The 24,178-nt window shown below is 38.6% G+C and overlaps 1 protein-coding gene across 4 annotated transcripts in view; it reads right to left on the bottom strand.

The window, feature by feature from the left end:
* CTNNB1 (catenin beta 1) overlaps positions 1–23,881 on the bottom strand; it is a 37,945-nt gene extending 14,064 nt beyond the window's left edge. For 3 of the 4 annotated variants that reach the window (XM_023619815.2, XM_023619814.2, XM_023619813.2), the window contains exons 1-2: positions 23,741–23,881; positions 213–273 (exon numbers count right to left, since the gene is read on the bottom strand). In XM_023619815.2, coding sequence (XP_023475583.1) covers positions 213–225 — 13 coding nt within the window. In that variant the 5' untranslated portion in view covers positions 226–273; positions 23,741–23,881. 4 annotated transcript variants of the gene reach the window in all.
* Positions 23,882–24,178: the final 297 nt, after the last annotated feature.

Below are 24,178 nucleotides of genomic sequence, written 5' to 3' on the forward strand. Positions count from 1 at the left end.
CATCCAGGCTCCAGAAGCAGTCATCCAGACTAGATTCCTGCTGGTGGCTTGTTTGCTATTTCACCAAGCCATTAGGAGTGAGCAGAAAATGGAGCAAAAGGTAGCCTGACAAGTAAGCAGGGAGAGAGGAAAGCAGGGGGATCTGAGCCAGACTGGGTTAACGGCAATGAAGCAGAGCCCCACTGCAGTAACTAAAGACTTATGATACAAACCTTGGGTAGCCATTGTCCACGCAGGATTTTCAAAACTGTTGTATGGTGTACTTCAGATACCCTAAAAGAGTTAATTGAAAGTCATTAGGCTTTAAAATTAGTTTGATTTTAATACTCACACTAAGATGGCCTGCTAAACGCCATAGATAACATCCACAAAAAGGCCTCTACTCTCTTTAACCATGTGATACAGTGACACACACACCTCATGGTCTCCTCCAGACACCTCAGCCACAGCTCCGTCACTGCTGAACTTCTCAGTGAAAACTGCTCTTTAACAAGCACCTCTTTTTTGTAGAAATATAAATTACAGATATTCAAGGATGTCAAAAAGCACAATTATTGAAGATGACGAAGAAAGTATAAAAGCTCTAACAATGAAAGCCAGGGAGTGGGAAAAAAAACTATTCAAAATCAGCTCTTCCTTGAGTACCAGAAGGTCTAACATCTCTCACAGAAAAATTCATAGAGCATCTTTGTACAGCAGAGGGTTCAAGAGGATTTAAAAAACACCAATTTTCATTAAATGGGTCAGCTGTTTTCTGATACAATTATGATGCCATCTAAAATATCTTCATAAAGCAGATTTTGGTGACTGGATCAGAACACAAGATTTTAGATGTTTTACTAAGGAGTAAGATTACTTTTCAAATGAAAAGTCTGCGACACAAATTTAAAAGCTCCTTTTTAGTAAAATTATTCTAAGTTCAAATTTATAGCAATGATTTACTATAAATACAAGTATTATTGACTGGAATGTTGTTTTGATCAATATAAAAAATTTAATCATTCACACCTATATATACAAATCTTAGCATCTAATTTATGTCTGCATTTTGGCTTTATTGTGTAATATTCAGGAAAACACTGAATCACAGGGAGCTATTTGCAAACGATAACAGTTTAAGGGACCATGGTGTCTAGCTATTTCTAATAAAATTTCCTTTATTACAAAGTCTGCTCCTAAACAAGTTCATCTTGCGCTACAAATTAACATATTGGGTGTTTACCAACGTGTAAAGATATGGACTAAGATATTAAAGTGTGAACTATGTTTTCTATCAAGGTAAAAAGGAGTTTAAATATGTAATAAAGCTGGAAACTGCACTCTGAAGTCCTATTTTTTCTATGTAAAGGAAGCATGTGTTGATTATTTCTAAAATTGTTCTTCCAACACTGCATTTACGATCACAAAGATCACTTGACACCTAAAGCTGTCAAGAGTTGTGGATACAATTGTTTGAGTGTCCACAGTAGAAATAACTGACAATTTACGTACTAGGCAAAATGAAGGACAGAAAATAGTAAAGGTGACTCCTGTCAACAAGAATCTTATATTTCAAAATAAGTTACTGAGCAGAATTATGTGTTTAATGTTTTGATTCAACAGGACTGGAGTAGGGCATAGAAACCTGTATTTTTAATGAAAACTCGAGGACAGAGCAAGTGATCTGCAGGCCACACCTTGAGAAATACTATGCTGGAAGGAACCCAGGTTCTGTCCACTGATGCTGTGTTTTAGTTTCTATCCTTCACCTATATTTGTTACTAGCTATTTAGCTACTTTTCCACCTCTTTGGAAAATGAGTTTTCCACTCCAGCTCCCAGTATATTTCTGGGAAAGGGGATTTAAAACGTGTTCTACACTGAGCTCCTCCTTGGGCCAGTGCCACAGGGCTCAGAGACCAACTAGGTAAGTTTATAGGCTGTGCAGCTGTTTAAGAATTGCTCTGATATATCTGGCTTCAAGGAAAAAAATATTTATAGTATTGCTTCCTTGTTGTTGATGCAAAGGCAAAACATTTTAGCTATGTTACTGGACAAAATCTGTTTATGCGGGCTGATCTGGTAACTTGACCATGGTTTATAACGATTACGATATCCATTTGTATGGGGACTTTTCGATACTACTATTTTTTATAGCACTATAAAATGTATGCAACATACCTAAAAATTATCCTTACTCTTCACTGCAACCCTATGAGGTGAGAGAGGGCAAGTGTCAATCAACAGGAAGAGAAGTAAAAACCAGGAGTGAAAATGGGTATCTACACAAGCAACAGTATATACCAACCTACCCCTATATTGCTCTGTAGACAAATCCAAATTTACCAAAAATCTGAAAATCATTTGCTAAAGAAATTCAATACACTGTCCAGAGAGAATGGGCAGAATCTTGCACAAAAGGAGAGCCTTCCTCATTCTTTCTCTGAGCAGAGCTTTCAGCCCAAGGGCAGGCTCCCCTCCACTACGCCCTGCCAATCATTAAGGGCCCAATGAGCTCCCAATCAACCAAGGCTTACCAAACACCTCAGGAAAACCTGACCCCAGGGAAACAGAGAACTTAAAAATAGCAGTAGGCTGGGGAAGGAAACAGAATGTTTCAATTTATTACTCTCATAAAGATTGGAGTGAATAAATAAAAAATTTAATAGGTAACTGAAGTTGAAAAAACGCCTAGCGTGTAAAGGAGAAACACACAATATACAAAAGCAGCAACAAGAGCATCGATTCAGGGGTTTAAATTACAACTAACAGCCATTTCAGGAAGAATTATGAGAAATAAAACCGGGGAAAGCCTACTGAGTACCCAATCAAGCTAAAGGTGGGAAAGTGCTTTGCGAACAAAGGTACTAGGGGATGGCCAACTTATCCAGACTAATGAGGTAGTGGACATATGCATCCACCCATTTTTTCTTTTTGCTATTTAAACACATACTCTTTCAAATTATGTATTTTGTAAAGAATCCTCAATATTCATCTCGCTTTTTCTGATTTAAACTTTATAAAGGTTTATAAAAACAAATATCCTTTATATATAATAATTTCTATCTTTATATATAATAATTACCTATTACTATACTTTGAATAAATATGAGTAATTTGAGCGATTTTCCCTTCATCTTTTCTAATAGACTCACTTAAGCATGCTAGGTTTTTCTTTTTTCTTATTAGGGAAATGTTCAAATATGCAGAAAAGTAGACACTGTATAAACACCCACATCACCTATACTTAACAATTATTAATATCGTGCCATATTTGTGCCTTCCTACAGAATGATTTTAAAGTGAATTACATACATTAGTACCTTATGTGACTATAAAAAAGTAAGGATATTTTCTTACATACCACAACATTATTACAAAAGATTAGCATTAATAGCTCATACTCAATTTCACGAGTGTTGGAGCCCCTTCTACACCCTCTGTACTTTAAGTGGTCTTCTGTCAAGGTCCATGTGAGAATTCTTGACATGATATAGATTTCACAGTAAAGTTACTTCTCCAGTTCCCATCAGGACAAAATTATTTTAATTACCTTAAATTTCAAAAAGTTTGAGTATTACTAACTGGGAGTAACTTTTCTATATAAAAATAAAGATCTATTATAAAACCACAGTTTTGTACTAGCAGTTCATGCTAACAATTCACTTTTCCAATAATCTGTACTGGCAGAACTGAAGCCACTTATTTATTGTTTTAAAGTAAGAAAATGCAACTCTATTTCAGGAGCCTGATAAACTTTTGATATATCCTCAGGGACTAAAGAAAGTTCTTAGTAAAATTTATTTTGTAAATCTAGAAACACATACATATGCATTTTTATTAACTGTCACTACTAATACCTTGCCATTTAAAAAATCTTCCTGTTCTAGCACTTTTCATTCAACACTAACACTTTTTAAGTCACAACTCACTCCAGTTTTCCTTTCTGCTTTTACTCCTCAACTGTGTGTCTCTTCTGGGAGGAGTCTTCCTGGACTGGCCAAGAAGAAAACAAACATCTAATGACTTTTGTTCCTCTAAAACACCTAATATAAAGCCCTTGTTGGTATTATCTTTAAATATGTAAGTGTAAAAATGGCTATCAGAAATGTGAACTCTCTGTGGCTAGGAAAAATTAGGATAGGATGTTCCCCAAATGATTTTTTTCCTTCCTTCATTTTACTGTCTTCCCTACCCCATCCATAAAACAATATATGCTTTGTATAAATTTTTTTGTTGTTCCCATAATAATGATATGCAGTTAAAGACATTTTGATATATTTGGTATTATATTAAACTTACTGTTAGATATTCTTTTAATATAAAAATCAATTCCTTGTGTTGTAGATTCATAAAATATTACCATCTGTACTGTATTATATGTCTATGCTGCAATTTAACTATATCTATTATTGAATACTTACTTTGCCCTTCTCCATTTAGTGTGCTATTCAGACAATACCAACAAACATCTCCGCATATAAATAATTCTCTTAATTTCTTCCACCTCCCTCCCACCTGAGGATTGCTTCAACTACTGGGTTAAAGGGTAAGAACTTTTAAGGCCCTTGATACATAGCTCCAAAATACTGATGGCACATAAATTTACAATTTTCACAGAAGGCACTGTACTAGTGGCCAGCTTACCAAGGGCTTATCAGCATTGCTATCTCAGACAACTTTTAATAGCTATGTCACCCATCTAATGTATATACCAACACTCCACCCCCTTCTCAAATCTTTCTAAATTATGAGAAAATTAAATGCTTTTTCTTTTTTTGGCTACATGTAGCCTTTTGGCTTACCAGCCAAATCTTGCCAGCCAATCTTGCCAGATTTGTTTTGTTTTGTTTTGTTTTTTGAGGAAGACTAGCCCTGAGCTAACATTCTGCTGCCAATCCTCCTCTTTCTGCTGAGGAAGACTGGCCCTGAGCTAACATCCCTGCCCATCTTCCTCTATATGTGGGATGCCTACCACAGCATGGCTTGCCAAGCGGTGCCAGGTCCGTACCTGGATCCGAACTGGCAAACCCCGGGCCGCCGAAACGGAAAGTGCGAACTTAACCACTGTGCCACTGGGCCGGCCCCGTTGCCAGATTTTTTATGCAGCCCCCTTTTATATTTTTATGGAGTACATGTATATGCAATGCATAAGAAGCCCCTTGAAAAATCATTAACGCAGCACATTTAGGCCAACTGTGTGTGTCAGAGAATATGATTTTACTATTTCAAATAATTAGATTATAGTAATAATCCTTAACACTTATGATATAGTGTGGTCTCACCAGAGTACCTTCACAGAGAATCTCTGGTGACACAATTCTAAAACAGTCCTGATCCTTCAGAAAAAAATCCAGAATCTTTTAAAACAAACTTTCACTTTATTCGCTCTAAGAACAAAATAACTACAAAAAGTAGACACTGTTTTTCTCCAGCTGATATTAACATAAGCAACCAAAAAGACTGATATTTTAAAACACAGCAATCTTAAAGTATATACTGAATAGCCTTTATCTACACACAGGTACATTTTTATAATTTGCAAATATAATTTTATGCAAGTTAAAAAAAAAAAACACTACAACGCTTCATAGTGTTTATGTAGTAAAAGTACAAAGAATACACACACCAGCTTCTTAATACTTGCGGGTAAAGAGAATAGGATGGGTGAGGGTATTAAAGATGGATTTAACTCCTTAGTTTGTGTTTTGTTTTGTTTTAATCAAACAAATACTGCAAAATTACATCTGTTAATCTGGGTGGTGAGTACATGGGCGCTTTTTACATTATTCCCTATACTTTGTATAGCAAAAATAACTGAATGAAAATAAAAAAATAGTTATATATCGGCATTCCAGACACATTTTTTTTTTGCTTATCAGACTGGTAAAGATTGAAAAGATTAATAATACCCACTGCTGATAAAGATATAGTTAAACTGGCAGAAACTTTCAGGAGGCTAAGTTGGTACTACCCATTAAATATAAGTGTTAAATACCCTTTGACTTAAAAATTCCATTTTCATAACAGAAATGTATTCTGCAGGAATATTCAAAGAATCATGCCAAGAGGTCTACACGGTGAAGCATTCACAGAGAAAAAGGTGGAAATTACCCAAATGCTCATCAACAGAGTGAATAAAAAATAATTTATCCATTAAATGGAACATATATTCATCTAATGAACAAATATTTAAGCACCTTTTTATGTTACTGGCATTGCAATAATAGTGAATAAGAGAGTCAGAGAGTCATGGTCATATATCTAGTAAAGCCTGCAGTCTACTGTTACAGAGTTAAGCCATAAAAAAAGACAATTTAAGGAGAACTGCTGTGAAGAAAATAAACAAGGTAGGAAGAGAGTGACTGGTAGGGGAAGAGGGCTACTCTAGATAATATTGGGTGATGAGGGAGGAAGTGACATTTGAGCAGAGGAGGAGCTAGCCAGGTAAAGATAGAGTAGAACACTCCATTCGGAGAAAAAGTGAAAAGGAAGGAATGAGCTATTTGGTAAAGGTACTAAAAGGTCACCTGCGTAACTAGAAGTCAGGGAACCATGAAGAGAAGTGGGGACCAGATCAATAAGGATGTAAAATAAAATCCAAAGTGCACTGGGACGCCACTGGACTAACATAATCTGTGATTAAGGCTTTTTAAAGTTCACTCTAGTGTCCATATGGGAAAAAAAGACTTAGAGGGGAAAAGCAAAGCAGGGAGAGCAGTCAGGAGGCTACAGTAAATCATTCAAGTGAGAGGGCATAGTGGATTACTATGTAGCCATTAAAAGGGTACAAAGAAAAAATACTTAACATGTATCCAATATGAAAACATCTGCATACTTTTTTAGAGGCATTTTTGCATACATTTGCAGAACTAAATATATAGAAATAATACATTTGTATTAGAAATGATACTTGTCCAAGAAAATATATCATTTAGTCCCACTCCATGTAGTTAAACAATGATATACAGGTTAAGGAAATGTTTCTAGGCACAAAAGCTAAGTGGTCTATAAAATGGCCTTCTGCAAAAGAAATATGGAAACTACTCAGCCAACGATTAGTACCTTAAGGCAAAAACAAATTGCTAAAAAAAAAAAAAAGAAAAGAAAAGAAAAAAGTGCCAACGTTTTCTAAGAGCAAGGAAATCAAACATGGCAATTTTTTTGATATTTAGGCAAGTGTCATTTTATTTAGTTTTATCAATTAATTTCCTATTTTTAGTAATTTAATAGAAAGTTTCATTCAATTCTTACTCTATTTAAGTGGCAGTATTCTAAGAATCAATGCATCACAAAGTATGCCAGATTTTTTATTAAATCACTTGTATTGTTTTAAATAATATTTTTTACAAAATAATTTTAGGATGTTGCCTTCTAACACCAGGTAAACATCTAATTTTTCCCTTGACATACTTAACAAGGTAGCATAATTAAAATGCATGGCAACTTCAGTTCTGAGCCTAATGTTACCTCATTGAATCTTCCCAGCAACCTCATAAAGTAGACAACATTCCCCAAATTGTCAGATGAAAAAAGTGACTAGCAGCAGTTAATAGAGGAGTATGGCTAATAAACTCTATTCAGCTAAAATTCAAATCCAGGTCTGTTTGGCTGTCATGTGCCCTTTCAATCAAATCATATATCCCACCACCATCCCAAAGGTACAATTAGTATTTAATAATGAACGTTGTAGATCAATGCAAGAGAAGGCTTAGCAATTTTGAGATAAAAGTATCAAATTAATATAAAGAACTACATTGTTTGAACAGTGACCACAGCAAAAAAAATTAGTATTTCTAAGATTTGAATCACTGTATACTCCGTACTCTGATTCTCTGCCTAGCTAGATAGCACCACTGTTAACAAGAAATGCAGAATTTTCAAAGATGAGTATACTATGCCATGTAAATTGAAGATTTTATTTCAAGAAAGTTTCTAGATGTTAATCTTTGGGTTCAGGCTATAGGCAGATTTAATGGCAGGGACTCAATGACTTCCTGAAATAATTTAATGCATTGCTTTACACCCCATAACAATGACCTTCCTCTTCTCCACTTGTTACAAGTTTCCCTTCCCCACCATACCAAGCACACTCACAGTAAAAAAAGAAAAAGAAAAACTCAGTAACTCTTAACTCTGTGATGGCTGGGACTGTACTTCTTCACTGTTTCCGAAGTGCTTAGAGCATATTAAGCTCTTAAATATCTGATGGACTGAATGGGCCAATAGGAAAAATGTTCAAAAAGTAGACAACAGAACAAATAAAATGTAATACAGAGGCTTAGATAGCCAACAGTGATATATATAACCTAAGAGACTTCTTATGTGCCTGTAGGAACATGAAGGATTCATTTACGAAGAATGTATCTCATCTAGAACAGAGGTCAGCAAACGTTTTCTGTAAAGGACCAGACAGTAAATATTTTAGGCTTTGTAGGTCATAAGCTCTCTGTTCAACTCCTGTAGTGTGAAACTAGCCACAGGCAATACACACACTAACAAGCGTGGCTGTGTTCCAATAAAAATTTATTCATGGAAATTGCAAATTTGAATTTCATATAATTTCATATGTTATGAGAAATTATCCTTCTTTTGGTTTTTTATCAGTCATAACAAAATGTAAAAAAACATTTTTAGTTCTCAGGCCATATGAAAGGTGGCAGGCAGTAGGTGGCCACCCCCCCCCCCATATATTTATTACCTACTTGAATGAGAACAAACCAAACACAAGTGAGTTTACATTTTAATTAAGTACATTAAATCTAAATGTGAAAACCAATAACAGAAAGGGTTTTTAAGTGGGTTAATAGGCTACTAAGAGAGGTTATACACTTTTTTCCCCTAAGTATCTTCAAAAACAGCTTGCGTGGAAAATGAACCTCAACCAAATGACATATGAAAGCCATATCAAGACCAGTTATTTTGGGAAAACATTTCAGGTCATTACCACCAGGTATGTGCTAAACCAGAATTTGACCTGATATATACATGTCTTTAAAAATCTTTTTAAATACAAAGATTCCCAGGCTTGCCAGAAGAATCCTTTAATAGTGGCAATCAGATCTTTCCAATAGTTCTAACCTGGAGCTTTAAAAAATACATGACTAGGCTCCATCTCCTGGTTTTCTATCAGTATGGGTGGGATAGGACCCTGGCATTCTAGTTTACTTGTTTAAAGTGTCATACATATCCACACTGACGCTGCTACCCCGAGTAACGGGCTACAGCTATAGACAAACCATATGATCCAACTCTATCTATAACATTAACCAATTAATCAATTAATAACCCAAGTTAAAAAAAAAACAAATCTGACTCCACAGAGTAACCCTCACATCAGCTCCTTTAGAAGCATCTATTCATTAAGACAACACAGATTCTTACTTAATCTTTAGCAACATTCTGCCCCCAGTGACACATAACAAGTTTATGTTACTCTCCCAAACAGAAGGACATTTTTCTGCCTTTGACAGCCTTACCATAGTAATAGGTCTTATAATTATGAGGCTCTCTCATATTTAGGAAGAGTAGCAGAATATTACAGAAAGCGAAGTGACGTAGGAAGCATTTATGTCCAGAGAAATGTGACTGCTTTCATTATCTCTATACAAAGAACCTCAAGGAAGAGTTCCAAATCTCCATTCTACTGTGACACCCACAAATGAGTCATAACCTGGTGTTACACATGAATGCTCCATTGGTATATTGTTTTTTGTTTTCTCAATTTACCAAACTGTGATGTTAATCAAAAGAGATTTTCTATTCCACAATTCCTTCATTTACGTACTCAACAGTTCCAGGACACAGCAATACCAATAGCATAAATGCAATGTATATATAGATTTCATTCATTTACTCAACAAATTTCTATGCAACTGCTACATGCCAGGAGGTGTAACAGATTCTGGGTATACAGTGGTGATTAAAACAGACATGGTCCTTGCATTGATAAGGAGACAAACAATTACAGAGTGTTAAGTGTATAATAAGTAACAAGTGAGAGAAGGGAGTGGGATGACACAAGGACAAGTGGAAGGTCCTACTTAGAGTGGCCACACGCTTCTTGAGGGTAACCTTCAAGCTGAGACCTGGAAAAGGTCTCAAGAACATTCCAGAAACAAGAAATAACATGGGCAAGATCCTAGAGTCATGAAAAACCTGATCATCTTTTAACCAATTCTTGAGACAGAGTGGTTCAATTACAGTGGGAAAGGGTGAGTGCAATGAGATGAGGCTGAAAATAACCAGAACATGTAGGCCTTTCTAGCCTTTGGTAAGGAATGCACCTTTTATTCTAAGTGCCACTGAAGTCCATGAAAGGTTATGAGCAGGTGAATAAGAAGATCCCATTTGAGTTTTTAAAAGGTGGTTTTGGCTATAATGGAAAAAACTGAAAGGGGACAAGAAAGAACAGAAACCAGTAAAGCAACTATAGCAATAGTCTAGGTGATAAATGGTGGTGGTTTAGGCTGTGGTAGTAGCACTAGGCACAAAAAGTAGCTAGAGTGGAGAAATACTTTGAAGGTAGAAACAACAGGCTGTGTTGATAGACTGGTTGGAGTAGATGAGAAAAACTACAGTAGATGACAGGAATTAAAGATGACTCCTAGGTGTCTGGCTTGAGTAATTAGGTTGTGATACTTACTGAGTTCAGTGCAATTTAAGAAAAAAGAGGAAAGTGTTTCTAGAATGGCACTGCCCAATATGGTAGCCACTAAGTCACATGCAGCTAGCTATACTTAAATTTAATTTTATTAAAAATTTAGCTCTCCAGTCACATCATCACATTTCAAGTGCTCAACAGCTACATGTAATTAGTGGCCACAATACTGGACAGCACAGATGTAGAAGAACACTTCCACCATCACAGAAAGTTCTACTGGATAGAGCTGTTCTAGAAGGAAGAAAGTAAAAAAATGCAGCAAATGCTGAGTGGTCCAGCAAGACCAAAACTAAAAATCATCCACTTGACTGGTCAACATGGAAGTACAGGAGTGAGCTCAGCCAAAGCACATTCACTCAAATAATGAAAGCAGAACATGAACTGGAACGGGAGATCAAAAGTGGAGACTGTGTCCATAGGATCTCTCTTTCAGGCTGCGAAACGGAGAAAAATAAATGGGGCATTAGCTGGAGACAACCAAAGGTGGTCCAATTCTAGGATATTCCCCCATTCAACAAACCTTTACTGAGTACCAAACTTCCAGACACTGTTCTAGATACCAGGGATAGAAAATCAGGACAAGACTCTGAGAGTTGAAAAGAACAAGCAAGTAAAGAGACGTTACCTCAGAGTATGACTAAGTGCACAAACCAAAGGATAATATGACAAAGTCAAAATGGATGAACAGGGAAGACCCCAATGTGGAAGTGATATATGACATGAGCCACAGATGACAAGAAGGAACCACCTGCACAAAAGTCTGGAATATACTTGTATGCTACTAGGAATGACCCAAAATGAGGTGATAAGATTTAAAAGTCATTCAGGCAACACATATTTACTGATCAACTACTATGTTCTATGATTCTAGGCATTGGGAAGAAACGAGTGAAGGATATAAAAATCCCTGTCTTCCTGGAGCTTACATTCTAGGAGGCTAAGAAAAAAGGAAAGAAAAGAAAAACTAAAATATCTATTATGTTAGACAGTGATGAGGGCTAAGGAGAAACATAAAGCAAGAAAGGAGATAGGAAGCTGGGGAAGGACTGAGCTTTTAAACAGGATGGAAAGGAAATGCCTGAAGGAGGTGAGGAAGTAGCCATGGTATGGAGCATGCTTGACCAACTGGAGGAAAAACAAAAAAGCCAGCATGGGTGACAAGGAGTGAGAGGAGAAAAGTAGTTAAGTAATAAAGAGGGTGGTTTGACCATGCAGAAGTCTATGCTGTTACTGAATGAGCTGGTAAGTCCCCGGAGGTTTCTGAATGTAAAAGTTACATGATCTATTTTTTTAAAAGGATTACTATGGCTACTGTGTTAGAAACACATTTAAGGGGAACAAAGGTGTGAAGAGGGAGACCAGTTAGAAGGCCTTCGCAGTAATTCAGGCAAAAGATTAAGATGGGAGAAAGGGTTAGATTTTGGATATATTTTAAAGGGAGAGCAGTCATGATTTGCAGACAGGGTTTGGATGTGGAGTATGAGAGAAAGATAAGTCAAGAACAGCAAGGTTTTGGGGCCAGCCCTGGGGCCGAGTGCTTAAGTTTGCATGCTCCGCTTTGGTGGCCCAGGGTTTCACCGGTTCGGATCCTGGGTGCAGACACAGCACCGCTCATCATGTCATGTTGAGGCGGCATCCCATACAGCACAACCAGAGGCACTCACAACTAGAATATACAACTATGTGTGGGGGGGTGGGGCGGAGGATGTTTGGGGAGAAGAAGAAAAAGGAAGAAAACAGATGTTAGTGCAAGTGCCCTTAATCTTAAAAAAAAAAAAAAAAAAGAAGAAGAACAGCAATGTTCTAAGTTTGAGTAACTGGAAAGCTAGAGTTGCATTTAGGAAAGACTAACGGAAGAAGCTTTAGGGGAAATTGGGAGCTCAGTTTTAGATAAACTAAGTTTGAGATGCTTCTTAGACACCTAAACTGTTGAAAAAACAGTTAGATATTAGCATCTAGAGTTGAGGGAAGAAATCCAGGCTAGGGATATAAATTTGGAAATCATGAGGAAATAGATTAAATACTACCTGTTTAAAGCTACAAAACTGAAGTGTAATGAGACAACTGAAAAAGGAGAGGTTGAAGGACTAAACTTTCAGCCACTCCAATAGTAAGAGATGATAGAAAAAGCAAGAGACTAAAAAGGAACTGCTAGTGAGGTAAGAAGAAAATCTGCTGGCAGACATGGTGGCCTAGAAGCCAACTGAAAAAGTGTTTCAAGCAACTGTACCAAATGCTACTAGTAGGTTAAGCGAGCTGAGAACTAGAAATTTATAACACGGTATAAAGTTTGAACACTGGTAGGAGTTCAAGAGAAAAGAGGAGAGAGTGCATATAAGCAATTGTTTCAAGGTGTTTTGTTGTATAGAGAAGTGACTGGGATAGCGAGTGAAAGGGGAGACAGGAAGAAAAGATTTTTCTTAAAAAATAGCATAAAGAGTATCATGTTTGTATGCTCATGGGAAGAGCCAGTAAGAAGGAAAAACCAACGATGCAAGAGAAGGGAGAATGACAGAGTAATACTCTTGAGAGCAAGATGGAATGGGACCCAGTGTACAAAAGGTTGTCCTTATCTTGGAACACTATGGTTCACCCATAGTGACAGAGGAGAAGGTAAAGGCCACAGTCACAGATATGGGAATATGGAGAAATTCTTTCAATTATTCTATGCTTAGTGAAAATAGCAACAGAATTACATGAGAGTGAAGATAAGGGAGGAGGTGTTGGGAGGTTTCAAAAGAGAGAAAAAAGTAAGGAACAGTCATAAAGGAGGGTGAACTAATAGACCAGGGACCACTGGGCATGAAGCCAGGAAGGGACAAGGTTATTGAGAGTGTATTTAAGAAAGTGATTATGATTCAATGTGAAATTTCAGCTGGGTAGAGGTTAAAGTGAGGGATACTGAAAAGCTTAGATGGATAGATAGACTGTAGGTTCCAGTGGGGCTGAAGGGCCACTGGAATTGAAAGTATTTACTAGAGGACTAAGAGTGGGACACGTGAAATGATACCGGGTAGGGGGAAGTTATTGGTAAAAGACAAGGTATTCTAGGATACGACAATGAGAATGTGTGGTTGAATTAGAGTGAAAAATAAGATCACTGGAAGAGAAGAATGAAGAAACTAAGAGGCCAGAATATTGGAAGTATCCCCTACATCAATGTTACTCAAAGTGCCATACCATGACACCATAAGGAACTCATGCCAGATTATAAATTAAGATACTGCTTCCTTCAGCAAAAAGTCTTGCTACAAAAAAAGTCAACTGAACTAAACAGTGAACTTAGTGACAGAGATGATTTACATTCCGGCACAAACTCCTTATCGCAATTCATACTGGTTACAAAGAGTTCACAACCCAGATGACATTTTGAGTAGCACTGCTCTACATGGACCCTGGTATCACTAAGAATCAAGAATTATGGCAGAAATTAAGAAGACAGTGAGCAAGGAGCTAATAAAATGTTCAAGGAAGGAAAAGAAATGACCCAGGAAAGTTGGTAGATGAGTAAAATAAAGAGGGGTAGTGGGTGGTAGAATGGCATGAGAGTCAAAGTTTGAAGTTCTGGGGAAAAAGGGTCAAAAAGTGACAATGAGGAACAAAGAAGACTCTTGCTTTAGCAGTAAAAGGTGTGCAAGAAGGGAAAACATCTACCGCTTGAGAGAGCTGCAAGGGAGGTAGCATTAGCAGGAGAGACACTAGCTTACAACTGTAGCAAGAAAGAGAAGGGAACATTCCCAGAACAGATTGAGAATAAAAGGGATTTGCTAACGACTATGAGTTCTAGAAGTCACAACGAATGGATTTCAGGAGATGATAAAAGGTGAGACGTGGAGATCAAAAAAGCAATGGGATTAGAATCTGGAGGGATAAGGGTAATACAGAAGAGGAGGTACAACTAAAGGAACAAAGTCCTTGAAAAGGCATGTGTCAGGACTGGCTTCTGACCGGAATATAATACTTCCTGCTTTATAGAGATGGACCCTCTATGCAGATTGATGATAAGAAGGTGAAGGAGTTCCCACTTAGCTTTTTTTTTTTTTTTTTTTTTGAGGGAGGTTAGCCTTGAGCTAACATCTGCCACCAATCCTCCTCTTTTTGCTGAAGAAGACTGGCCCTGAGCTAACATCTGTGCCCATCTTCCTCCACTTTATATGTGGGACGCCTGTCACAGCATGGCTTGCCAAGTGGTGCCATGTCTGCACCGGGATCTGAACCGGTGAACCCTGGGCCACCAAAGCAGAATGTGAGCACTTAACTGCTACACCACTGGGCCGGCCTTCCCCCTCCTCAGCTTAGCTTCTGATGGGGGAAAGGGGACTTTGAGGAGCAAAGAGAAGGTTAAATAGTCTTCCTGTCTTTGAGCTTTCTAGAGAAATGTAATATGATCTGGGGTAAAATGGCAATAAGGAGAAACCTGAGGTCTGTTAGCATATAGTCAGAGCATTCTTCAAGCATGATTAATAAGTATTCTTAGAAAAAGAACCCAATTTTAGTATTTCCCAGCTTCCAATTATCAACAATAGCATTTTAACATTCATTACTTTGTCTCATGAGTGACTCCCAATCTTCTGGTATTCCAGATTTCTAATCTCTTAAACTTTCTAGCCTCCTATTTCTCCTTCTATGGGGAATAAAACGGCTGGCACTCTGATTCAGGACCCAGGAAAAAATGCTAGAATTAAGGCAGCAAATAGTGCCCTAAGAGGATAACTATCAGATACAAAATAACAGTTTTACTCCATGAATGGATCACAGAATACTCATAACTAGGAGTTAGAACAATATAAACCTTATTTCATATTTTCAAATGGCTTTTCCTACAGAAAGATATCAAATAAAAAAATTTAATAAAACAGTGGGCTTAAAACCTAATCAAACTTCAAAATTAAGCAAAATGCCAGAAAACAGACTAAATTTATGAATCTATCCAAAGAGCGCTTTGTCAGCATACAATGTTTCCTATATAACAGTCATGTCTACTTTTGTATCTAAATGAACTATTACATGTAAGTAATATTTGACATTGCTACATTCTTTCAAGTAGCTCAGAAAAGAACTTAAGTGTCTATGTCAGCACTTTCTACACAGGGGAATGGAACTCCACTTGGAAACCTCCATTAGTTGGATTGAAAAATATTTCCAAGAAACCCTTCTCCTCCCTTATACATGTGGCATTCATCTAGTATATGCAAAACTTCAAAGACAGACTCATTCCCTACACCCTTACCCCCAAACCACTTAATTATACCTAAAAAAAGGGGGTGGGGGTAGGACAATTTACACCACCATCCCTCAGTGCAGGAAATTACTACAATCATTTAAGATAGTTTTCCAATTGCAGTCCCAAGAAATTTTGCAGTAAACCTAACTTTGCATATTTTTATATAGATAATGTACAATGAACTGTGTATATATGTACAAATATATCACAACTATTTTTGCTATAATAAAACCCTGTTAATAAAAGCAGCTTATTAAACTAACCCTTCAGCTTTTGCACATCTTTTACTTTCATGTTAGATCAGCTGCTAGCATTTAAGATAAGATTTATTAATCATGGACATAATTTGTATGCCATGAGGACTGATGAACTTGAAAAAACTTAAATGGTTTAAAAATATCATCTTCCCCACCCCAAATTTTTTAACTGTTTAACACACCTGTCACAAATCAGTTAAAAGGAGGGCCAGCTCCATGGCCTAGTGGTTAAGTTCACACGCTCTGCTTCGGCGACCCAGTGTTTTGCCAGTTCTGATCCCAGGCAAGGACATGGCACCACTCATCAGGCTACGGTTAGGCAGCATCCCGCATGCCACAACTAGAAGGACCCACAATTAAAATATACAACTATACACTGGGGAGATCTGGGGAGTAAAAAAGCAGGAAAAAAAAAAAAAGACTAACAACAGTTGTTAGCTCAGGTGCGAATCTTCAAAAAAAAATTTTTTTTAATTTAAAAAAAATCAGTTAAAAGGAAAATATCAGTCCAGTAGTATATGAATTATGAAATCACAAGTAAAATCATGGCAATATGAGAGAAGAAGTTAAGAGATGGAAATAAATAGGGGAGCAAATGGGAAGAGCTATGAAGCAGTTTCACCCCAGCAAAATCCAGCTGTTCACACTCTTCAAACTGTTATTGGGGTGGGTGGGAGGGAGGGTCTGCCTTTTCAACAAGTTCAAAAGAAATCAGAGGCAGGAAATTTCTGGAATATTACAAGACAAACTTTACAGTGGCTCTGTAAACTTACACGGGGATTGTGGGATAGGCAAGGGGGTGAGTATCTCTGGGATAAATGTTATGTGAAAAGTCCACTGATCAGTTTTACTTGCATGCTATACCATATCATATAGAAACAACTGCAGCTTACAACACTATCTTCAGATGATGCTTTTTTGGAGGAGGGGAGGGGGAAGGAAGATAGGCCCTGAGCTAACATCTCTGCAAATCTTCCTCTATTTTGTATGTAGGATGCCACCACAGAATGGTTTGATGAGCAGTGTGTATGTCCATGCCCAGGATCTGAACCCACAAACCCCGGGCTGCCAAAGCAGAGCGCACAAAGTTAACCACTACACCACCGGGCCAGCCCCTAGATGATGCTTTTTAAAACCAATGTTGGCCTATGGTTTGCATTTTCAGTCCAGACAGAGTTTGCCATTTAAACATGTAGTTTGAAGACTAAACACTCAACTTTTCAAACTCTGGAAATGAAAAACTCCGCCTTAGCAGCAAAAGATTTAACCAAAATCTATTAAATTGGTTGCAGAAATTTATTCTGACCAAATAGCAGTATGCCACTAGTTTAAGGAAAACTTTAATTTATTTTTCATCATCTAAACTTTGCTTTTCAGTTTTGGATCTAGTCTGACAATAGTTTATCTTAGAAAAGCAAACTTTGGCTGAAAAGCAGATATGATTTAAAGACATCAATAAAATTTCAGGCTGACATGATTGTGTATACATAGCCAGAATTTGCCCAGCATTTTAAGTGCCCTCTCAGATTGTTTTGAGACCTCTTTTAAAAATACACTTTAAAAAACTACAGTTAAGATGACCAAGTAATGAATAAGTTGTTATTTCTTCTCCTTTTCCTTGACCCAAATCATCTTAATTCCTAAACTTGAAAGTGTGGGTTTCCCAGATTTCACAAACAAGTTGATAATATGAACCCCCTTTTAAGTTCCTAAACTATAATCAATTGATACAATGCATTTTTCAAATACCTAAATATGAACCTAATAGTTTAATAATATTATTTCCTAAGTTATAGAAATCCACAGGATCATATTATCTCGTTTAGTAGAATCATTATAAAAAACTGTACTTCAAATGGAACTACTGCAGACGTTATAAACTGGCAATAGGCTGCTAATAGGTATATTTAATTTGTGCTGAATAGTGTCTTAAAACATGAATTTCATTCACTGACATGTGCAAATCAAGGGATGCACATTAATCTGGATTTCCTCCTTCTCTTAAGAGGGGGGAAAAATCAGTTGAGGTGACAACATGCTCTATATTCCCACACAACGGCTGAAGCTGCTGAGGATGGCCACTTAGACGGGACATGTGCTCTCCAAACGTGCGTGGCCCTGGAGACACTGAGCAGCCATTCCCACCGTAACATAAGACCAATACTATATGGCTTGTGAAAGCAATCTCAGTCACTTACTTTGACTGTCAAATTGTTGTACACTTATTAATGAAGACAAATAGCCAATTTCAAGAGATAAATTAAGTCTGCAATAGACAGGCTTTTTTTCATTAAGCTTTATGTGCATTATCTTTAAAAGAACTTTCAAATGTAGTCTTATATCTCATCAAAATCTTGGAAAACTAGAACAGAAGCTATATGACCTATAGACAGAAAACGGTGCAAATACTAAGTATCAACTTGGACATTACTAATTCCAAAGACGACTCTTTATGAAGGAACACAATTCATTCTGAAATAACCATTTACATGAGGCCTTCTTGTCAAGAAAAATTAGATACAACAATAATACATTTCTTAAACAGTCAAAAATCATTATCAATGGCTCCGCAAAATTATACTGACTTCCAAGAGTAAATTGGAGCAAGATGTGATACTGTCATTTTCCCTCCCTACTCTACCAACTTTTTAATTTCATTTCAACCACCCATTATGGAAGACAAAGAAAAAAAAGGTTCTAAACTCAGAATTTTCTGTAAAATGACCATTTGACTTCCAAAAGATGATTCAGAATAGGCTTCATTTGTTACTAATCAGAATCTGATTTGAAACAAGTATTTTCAGAAAATAATGTCACTAATGGAAATAGCAAGAACTTTAAACATAGGAGGATGGAGAAAGGTTTTTATTGAAAAATTTAAAGGGCAAAACATTGGTATAGTGCATCATAGCCCAAAACTCTATACAAATAAAACCCTATAGTCACTAGCGCATTATATTCTGGAGTTCACATAAATTGACTCAACTAGCTTAGTTTCCGTTTAGTTCCTAACACAGACATAATACTCCTCGATAATACAACTGAGTTGAGCACTTACTCTGTTTTACTAATAGATTTCAGACAAACTGACAACTCACTTCTTCATTAACTTTTTCTGAGAATTTGATTCTGTAATTCATTAATATGGCTAAATATTAAGATCTTTTACCCCCAAATTATTATATTGAGCTTTTGGTTTATCATTATCATATATTTAAACAGAACTGCCTATTTAAAGTGAGTTAAATAAAATTTAATCCCTAATTTAACTTTGACCTCTCTCTTGCAAACATTGGTTGAGATGACATTTTCTCAAGCCAACCTTTTAATCAGCAGTGTTCATATGAATAAATTATTCTAGAATTCAAAAGGCTTTTGATTGATGCTCTCTCATCGGAACTATTCCTAAATATATTCCACACAAACTTGCAAGGGGGAAAAAAAATCACAAGCATTACGTTATATCCACTGGAGGGCACTCAACATGACCGAAGCATGCAATGAAAACATGCCCTAACACTACTCTCACTCTGCTCAATCAGTTTGATAGAGACTCTGGGAGTGGGGAATGTCTCTAAAAAGAAGAGATGCCCACAATTCACTAATCCAAAAAGGTAGTTAAACTCTAAACAAGGGTTCCTAATGTGACTGACTTTATCTTTTAAGAGCTTCTTTTTCCTTAGGGAGAAAGCAGATTATATACATCCTTCGAGCACAGCAGAGTTCAGGCCTCCACAGATGGGTCTAGGTTTCAAACCTGAGTCAAGCTCAGTCTTGCATGAAACACAAAAGCAGCATTCTTAAGTAAACAGAGGAAATAAAGAACTTTTTCCTGAGTTTAAGTGATGAAAAAACAAACGAAAATGTGTTGCTCATTTTCAAGCAAAACAAATCATACACATACAGCAGTCCCAACTTATCTGCGGTTTCACTTTCCTTGGTTTCAGTTACCCACAGTCAACTGTGGTCCTCGACCAGTCTGGAAGCAGATGATCCTTTTGATGATCCTTCTGACTTATCTCAGAAGGTCAACAGTAGCCTTACATTACATCACAATGCCTATGTCATTCACCCCACTTCATCTCATCATGTAAGCATTTCATCATCTCACATCATCATCATCATGAGTACAGTACAATAGCATATTTTCAGAGAGAGACTACATTCACAGAAGTTTTACTACAATGTACTGTCATAATTGTTCTTTTTTATTATTATTGTTAATCTCTTACTGTGCCTCATTTATAAATTAAACTTTATCATAGGTATGTACATACAGGAAAAAATATAGTATAAACAGGGTTAGGTACTATTTGTGTTTCCGGGATCCACTGGGGGTCTTGGAACATATCCCCCTCGAGTAAGGGGGGACTACTGTATTTTCCTTTTGTGAAACCTGACAAGTATATATTTATTTTAGCCTATTAACCTAGTTAACTATAACAATCACAATTAAGTATTACATAAATAGTCTGTTAAAGAATGAGAATTGATTCTGCAAATCAGTATTCCCTCAATGAGGATACAAGAGGCAATAGCTACATGGTCTGGACTAATCAGAAGCAGCTCCTCATCTATATTTATTATTTACTTTTATGGTATAAAAATGTTTTTAGTCAAGCTGTTTCAACAAAAGATATTGTATCCCCAATAAAAAGAGGGCTACAAGAAACAACTAAGTTAATGCAACTAATGTTTTCAAAAACAATGTCACAAGTCAATGTGTAGCACTACAACAGAGTTGCCGATATTTTTTATTAGAAGTTTGTCCTGCCCTCAAAGCATTCAAACTTTCTGCCTTGGGTTAGCAGCAATCAAGCATGCTTCCAACCAAGCTCAAAAGTACAAACTTAAATTTACCACCTACCCATCTACAATTATTGATTATCAGCAACTAGTAAACCATGAAAGAGAAAAGCATGCTATAACTGGACAAATTAATTTTTCCATTTCAACACAAAAGTTTCATTTGGCTGACTATATTTATGTAGTCCATTTCTGGCGTTCTAATTTCACTGCTACTTATAACTATAAACGAGTGATATTCAAACTTGAATTCTCCACGTCCCTAGTTTCCACAATACTTACGGTCCTCTCCCCACCCCTCCCAACAATAAAAAAAGATACCTGTAGACAGTTTTCCTAAGTACCACATCTCAATACCCTAAGAGAAATCTGCCTGCTTCATGGCTTCCTTCCTATTTGGGGAGGGGGGGGAGGGAAGTGTCTATGAAAACAAGCATATAGAACTTCATTTATATGAACAAGTTTTATTCCAGTCATCTCTAGTAACAGTAGAAAGCTCAATTCACAGTTTGACAAGTTTTAATACTGTAATATACACTTTTCTACATAATAATCTTGGTAAAGGAAGTAGTTAAATAGTTCAAAACAAAGAAAACTCTTGAGTGCTTCTTGACACTCAAATACCGTTAAATGCTTCACTTTTTTATTAGCCACCTTATTTTTAAAAACTTGGTTTTTCCACACAACCAGAAGGACCTACAACTAAAATAAATAACTATGTACTGGTGGGGCTTTGGGGAGAAGGAGGAGGAAAAAAAATTTGGTTTATCCTGAAAGCTATTTAAAATGACTGTCTTGGCCTCCAGGAGGATCTCAGCCCTAGGACTCCACAAGGACTCTAAGTTACGTGCTATCCTAAACTTTCCAGTGCTGGTTTTTATTTCCCCCTCAAGGACTTCAGACTTGAATAGTCTCAGCATTCCTTTAATCTTATAGAATAGTCTTCTGCGAGTTTTTCAAGTTACTGTTGCCATCACTTTAGGGCCTTGTCCTTGTACATGGCCTTCAGAACAAAGACTAGGTCAAAGTAATGAATATTGGGTGCAAATTAATCAAATTTTGTCTAAGGATATTCTCAAATAAACCTTAATGGTATTTTTAGTCCAGAGATTTTGTGGGTTTAAATGTAAAAGTAAAATAAATGTAGCAGCATCCTTAGTTCAGACCCGCCCCCCCCAAAAAGCCTCCAAAGTACTGTATGTCACTAATTTAAGCAGATACTAAACAGTATTATGTAAACGACATTTCAAGCTACGTCTAATATTTCTTACGATGAAGACAAATTAACACGAAGACATCTGAGGGTACTGAATGTTCACCAAGTGACAATAATCAAATGGCTTCCTAAATTCCAGACAAAACACTCTATAACTTAGCGATCTGAAAAACATTAGCCTCGTCTTTATCAAAGGATAGCCGTCTCTTCAAGTTGATGTCTAGTCTAAGCCACCACTATTCATGATACAAAGCTCTCATTTCACTAAAACCACTCCTCGCTTTCCTTTTGCCGACCTCCGCATACCAGCAGGCCGGTCTCTCTTCATTCACCACTCACAAACTCGGGGGGGAGGGGAGACCACAGATGTCTGGAAGATACAAAGTATGAAACAATGCTCCCCCTCCAAAAGGGAACAGAAAACGAAGCAAACAACTACACCCAACTGCCAAAGCTTTCAAGTTTAGCGGATTCAAAACCGGCCTGGGAGAACTTAACTTCGAAAGTCTCTCTTCGAAGTCCTCTCCCCAGACAAAACACTGGAAGAAGTTGCAGTGCTTGAATTTCATTTGAGCAATTCCGTGGCGAGGGAAAAATTCACTCCGCTGAAAAGAAAATGTGCTCGAATAATCAAGTTTAGCTGCCATAAAACTATTTGAATAAATAATTTCTACGAACAAAATTCTGGAAGCAGTCAGAGGCTGAATCCAGAGGTTCACTCGATAAGAAACAGTGAGCAAGCTGCCCTCGCCCCCGCCCTTATTTTTACTAGGGTCTCACACCCACCGCCATAAATCCAGAAGACTCCCAGTACATTGCACATTGCCGCTTTCACTCACCTACACGGTACAAGAAAACAGAGGTGCAAGACACGGATTTTCTACCTGCAAACCCTACCGACGCATCGCACTGTCTGCACTAATAGTTTGGTTCCTCTAAGGTTTAAAGTTGCTTCCATTTAAACAAGCGCCAGTGCCAAACTCACATATGCACGGCATTAAAAAAAAAATACTAACAATTTTCTTAATTCGTCCTTAAGAACGAAAGAGGTAATCTGGACAGAAAGTCCACTGGCCCTATCCCCAAGGCAATGGGACCAAGGGTGGCGTCCCAGGCCCAGCGCCCGGACCCCAACTCCCCGCTGGGGCTGGAAAGGCGGAGCCCCTCGTCCCCACCCCGCCCCCCACCCCGGCCCCGGCGCATCCCGAGGCGCAGGGTCCCTCCCCCAAACTCGGCCGCGGCCGGAGCCCTGGACGGAAACCACAGGCCCCCCGCCCCCCGCGCCGGCCAGCCGAGCGCCCCGACGCGCCCTCGCGGCGCCCCCTCCCCGCAAGCGGCGCCCCCGGGGCCCCCGAGACGCAGCGCGACCGGAACCCAGGCCGGGCCGCCGCCCTCCGCCCTCCGCCCCCCGGGCGCGGCCCGCCCCCGCCGCCGGCCCGGGGCCCCCAGCCCGCACGCCCGCTCCCCACCCGGGCTCCCGGCTGCGCCGAGCCCCGCTCCCAGCTGCCGCCGGGACCGCGCGCCCGCGACGAAGTTTGGCTCCGAAGAGGGAACAGGAGCAGCCCCAGAAGGGTAAGGAAAGGAGCGCCCAAGCACCTCAGGGGAACAGGCTCCTCCCGCCGCGGGAGTCCGACCGTCCTCGGCCTGCGGTGGCGGCTCGGCTGGAACTGGAGCGGCTCCTCGGACCTTCCTCCGTCTCCGCCTCCCCTCGCTTTCCGCTCTCGGGGCCGGGCTAACGCGGCTGCCACAGACCGAGAGGCTTAAAATGGCGCCGCACAAGGAGCTCTTATAAGTCGCGCTGGAGCCGCTGTATCCTGCCGCCACCGGCGCAGCGCGGAGCGTTCCGCCGCGCGAGGACAAGGGGCGGGGCGCGGGCGGACGACGGAAAGTAGTCCCCGCGCCTCCGAGCTGCCGGCTGCCGTCCGAACGCCCCGGGCGGGGCGAGGCGGCCGAACGTTCCCCGGACGCTCCCCTGGGTAGAGCCCCGCGGCTTCCCCGCCGCGCGAGACCGCAGGGCGGCCCGGGAGGGCGGCG

This window comes from Equus caballus, chromosome 16, assembly GCF_041296265.1.
Source record: "Equus caballus isolate H_3958 breed thoroughbred chromosome 16, TB-T2T, whole genome shotgun sequence".
Classification (NCBI taxonomy): domain Eukaryota; kingdom Metazoa; phylum Chordata; class Mammalia; order Perissodactyla; family Equidae; genus Equus; species Equus caballus.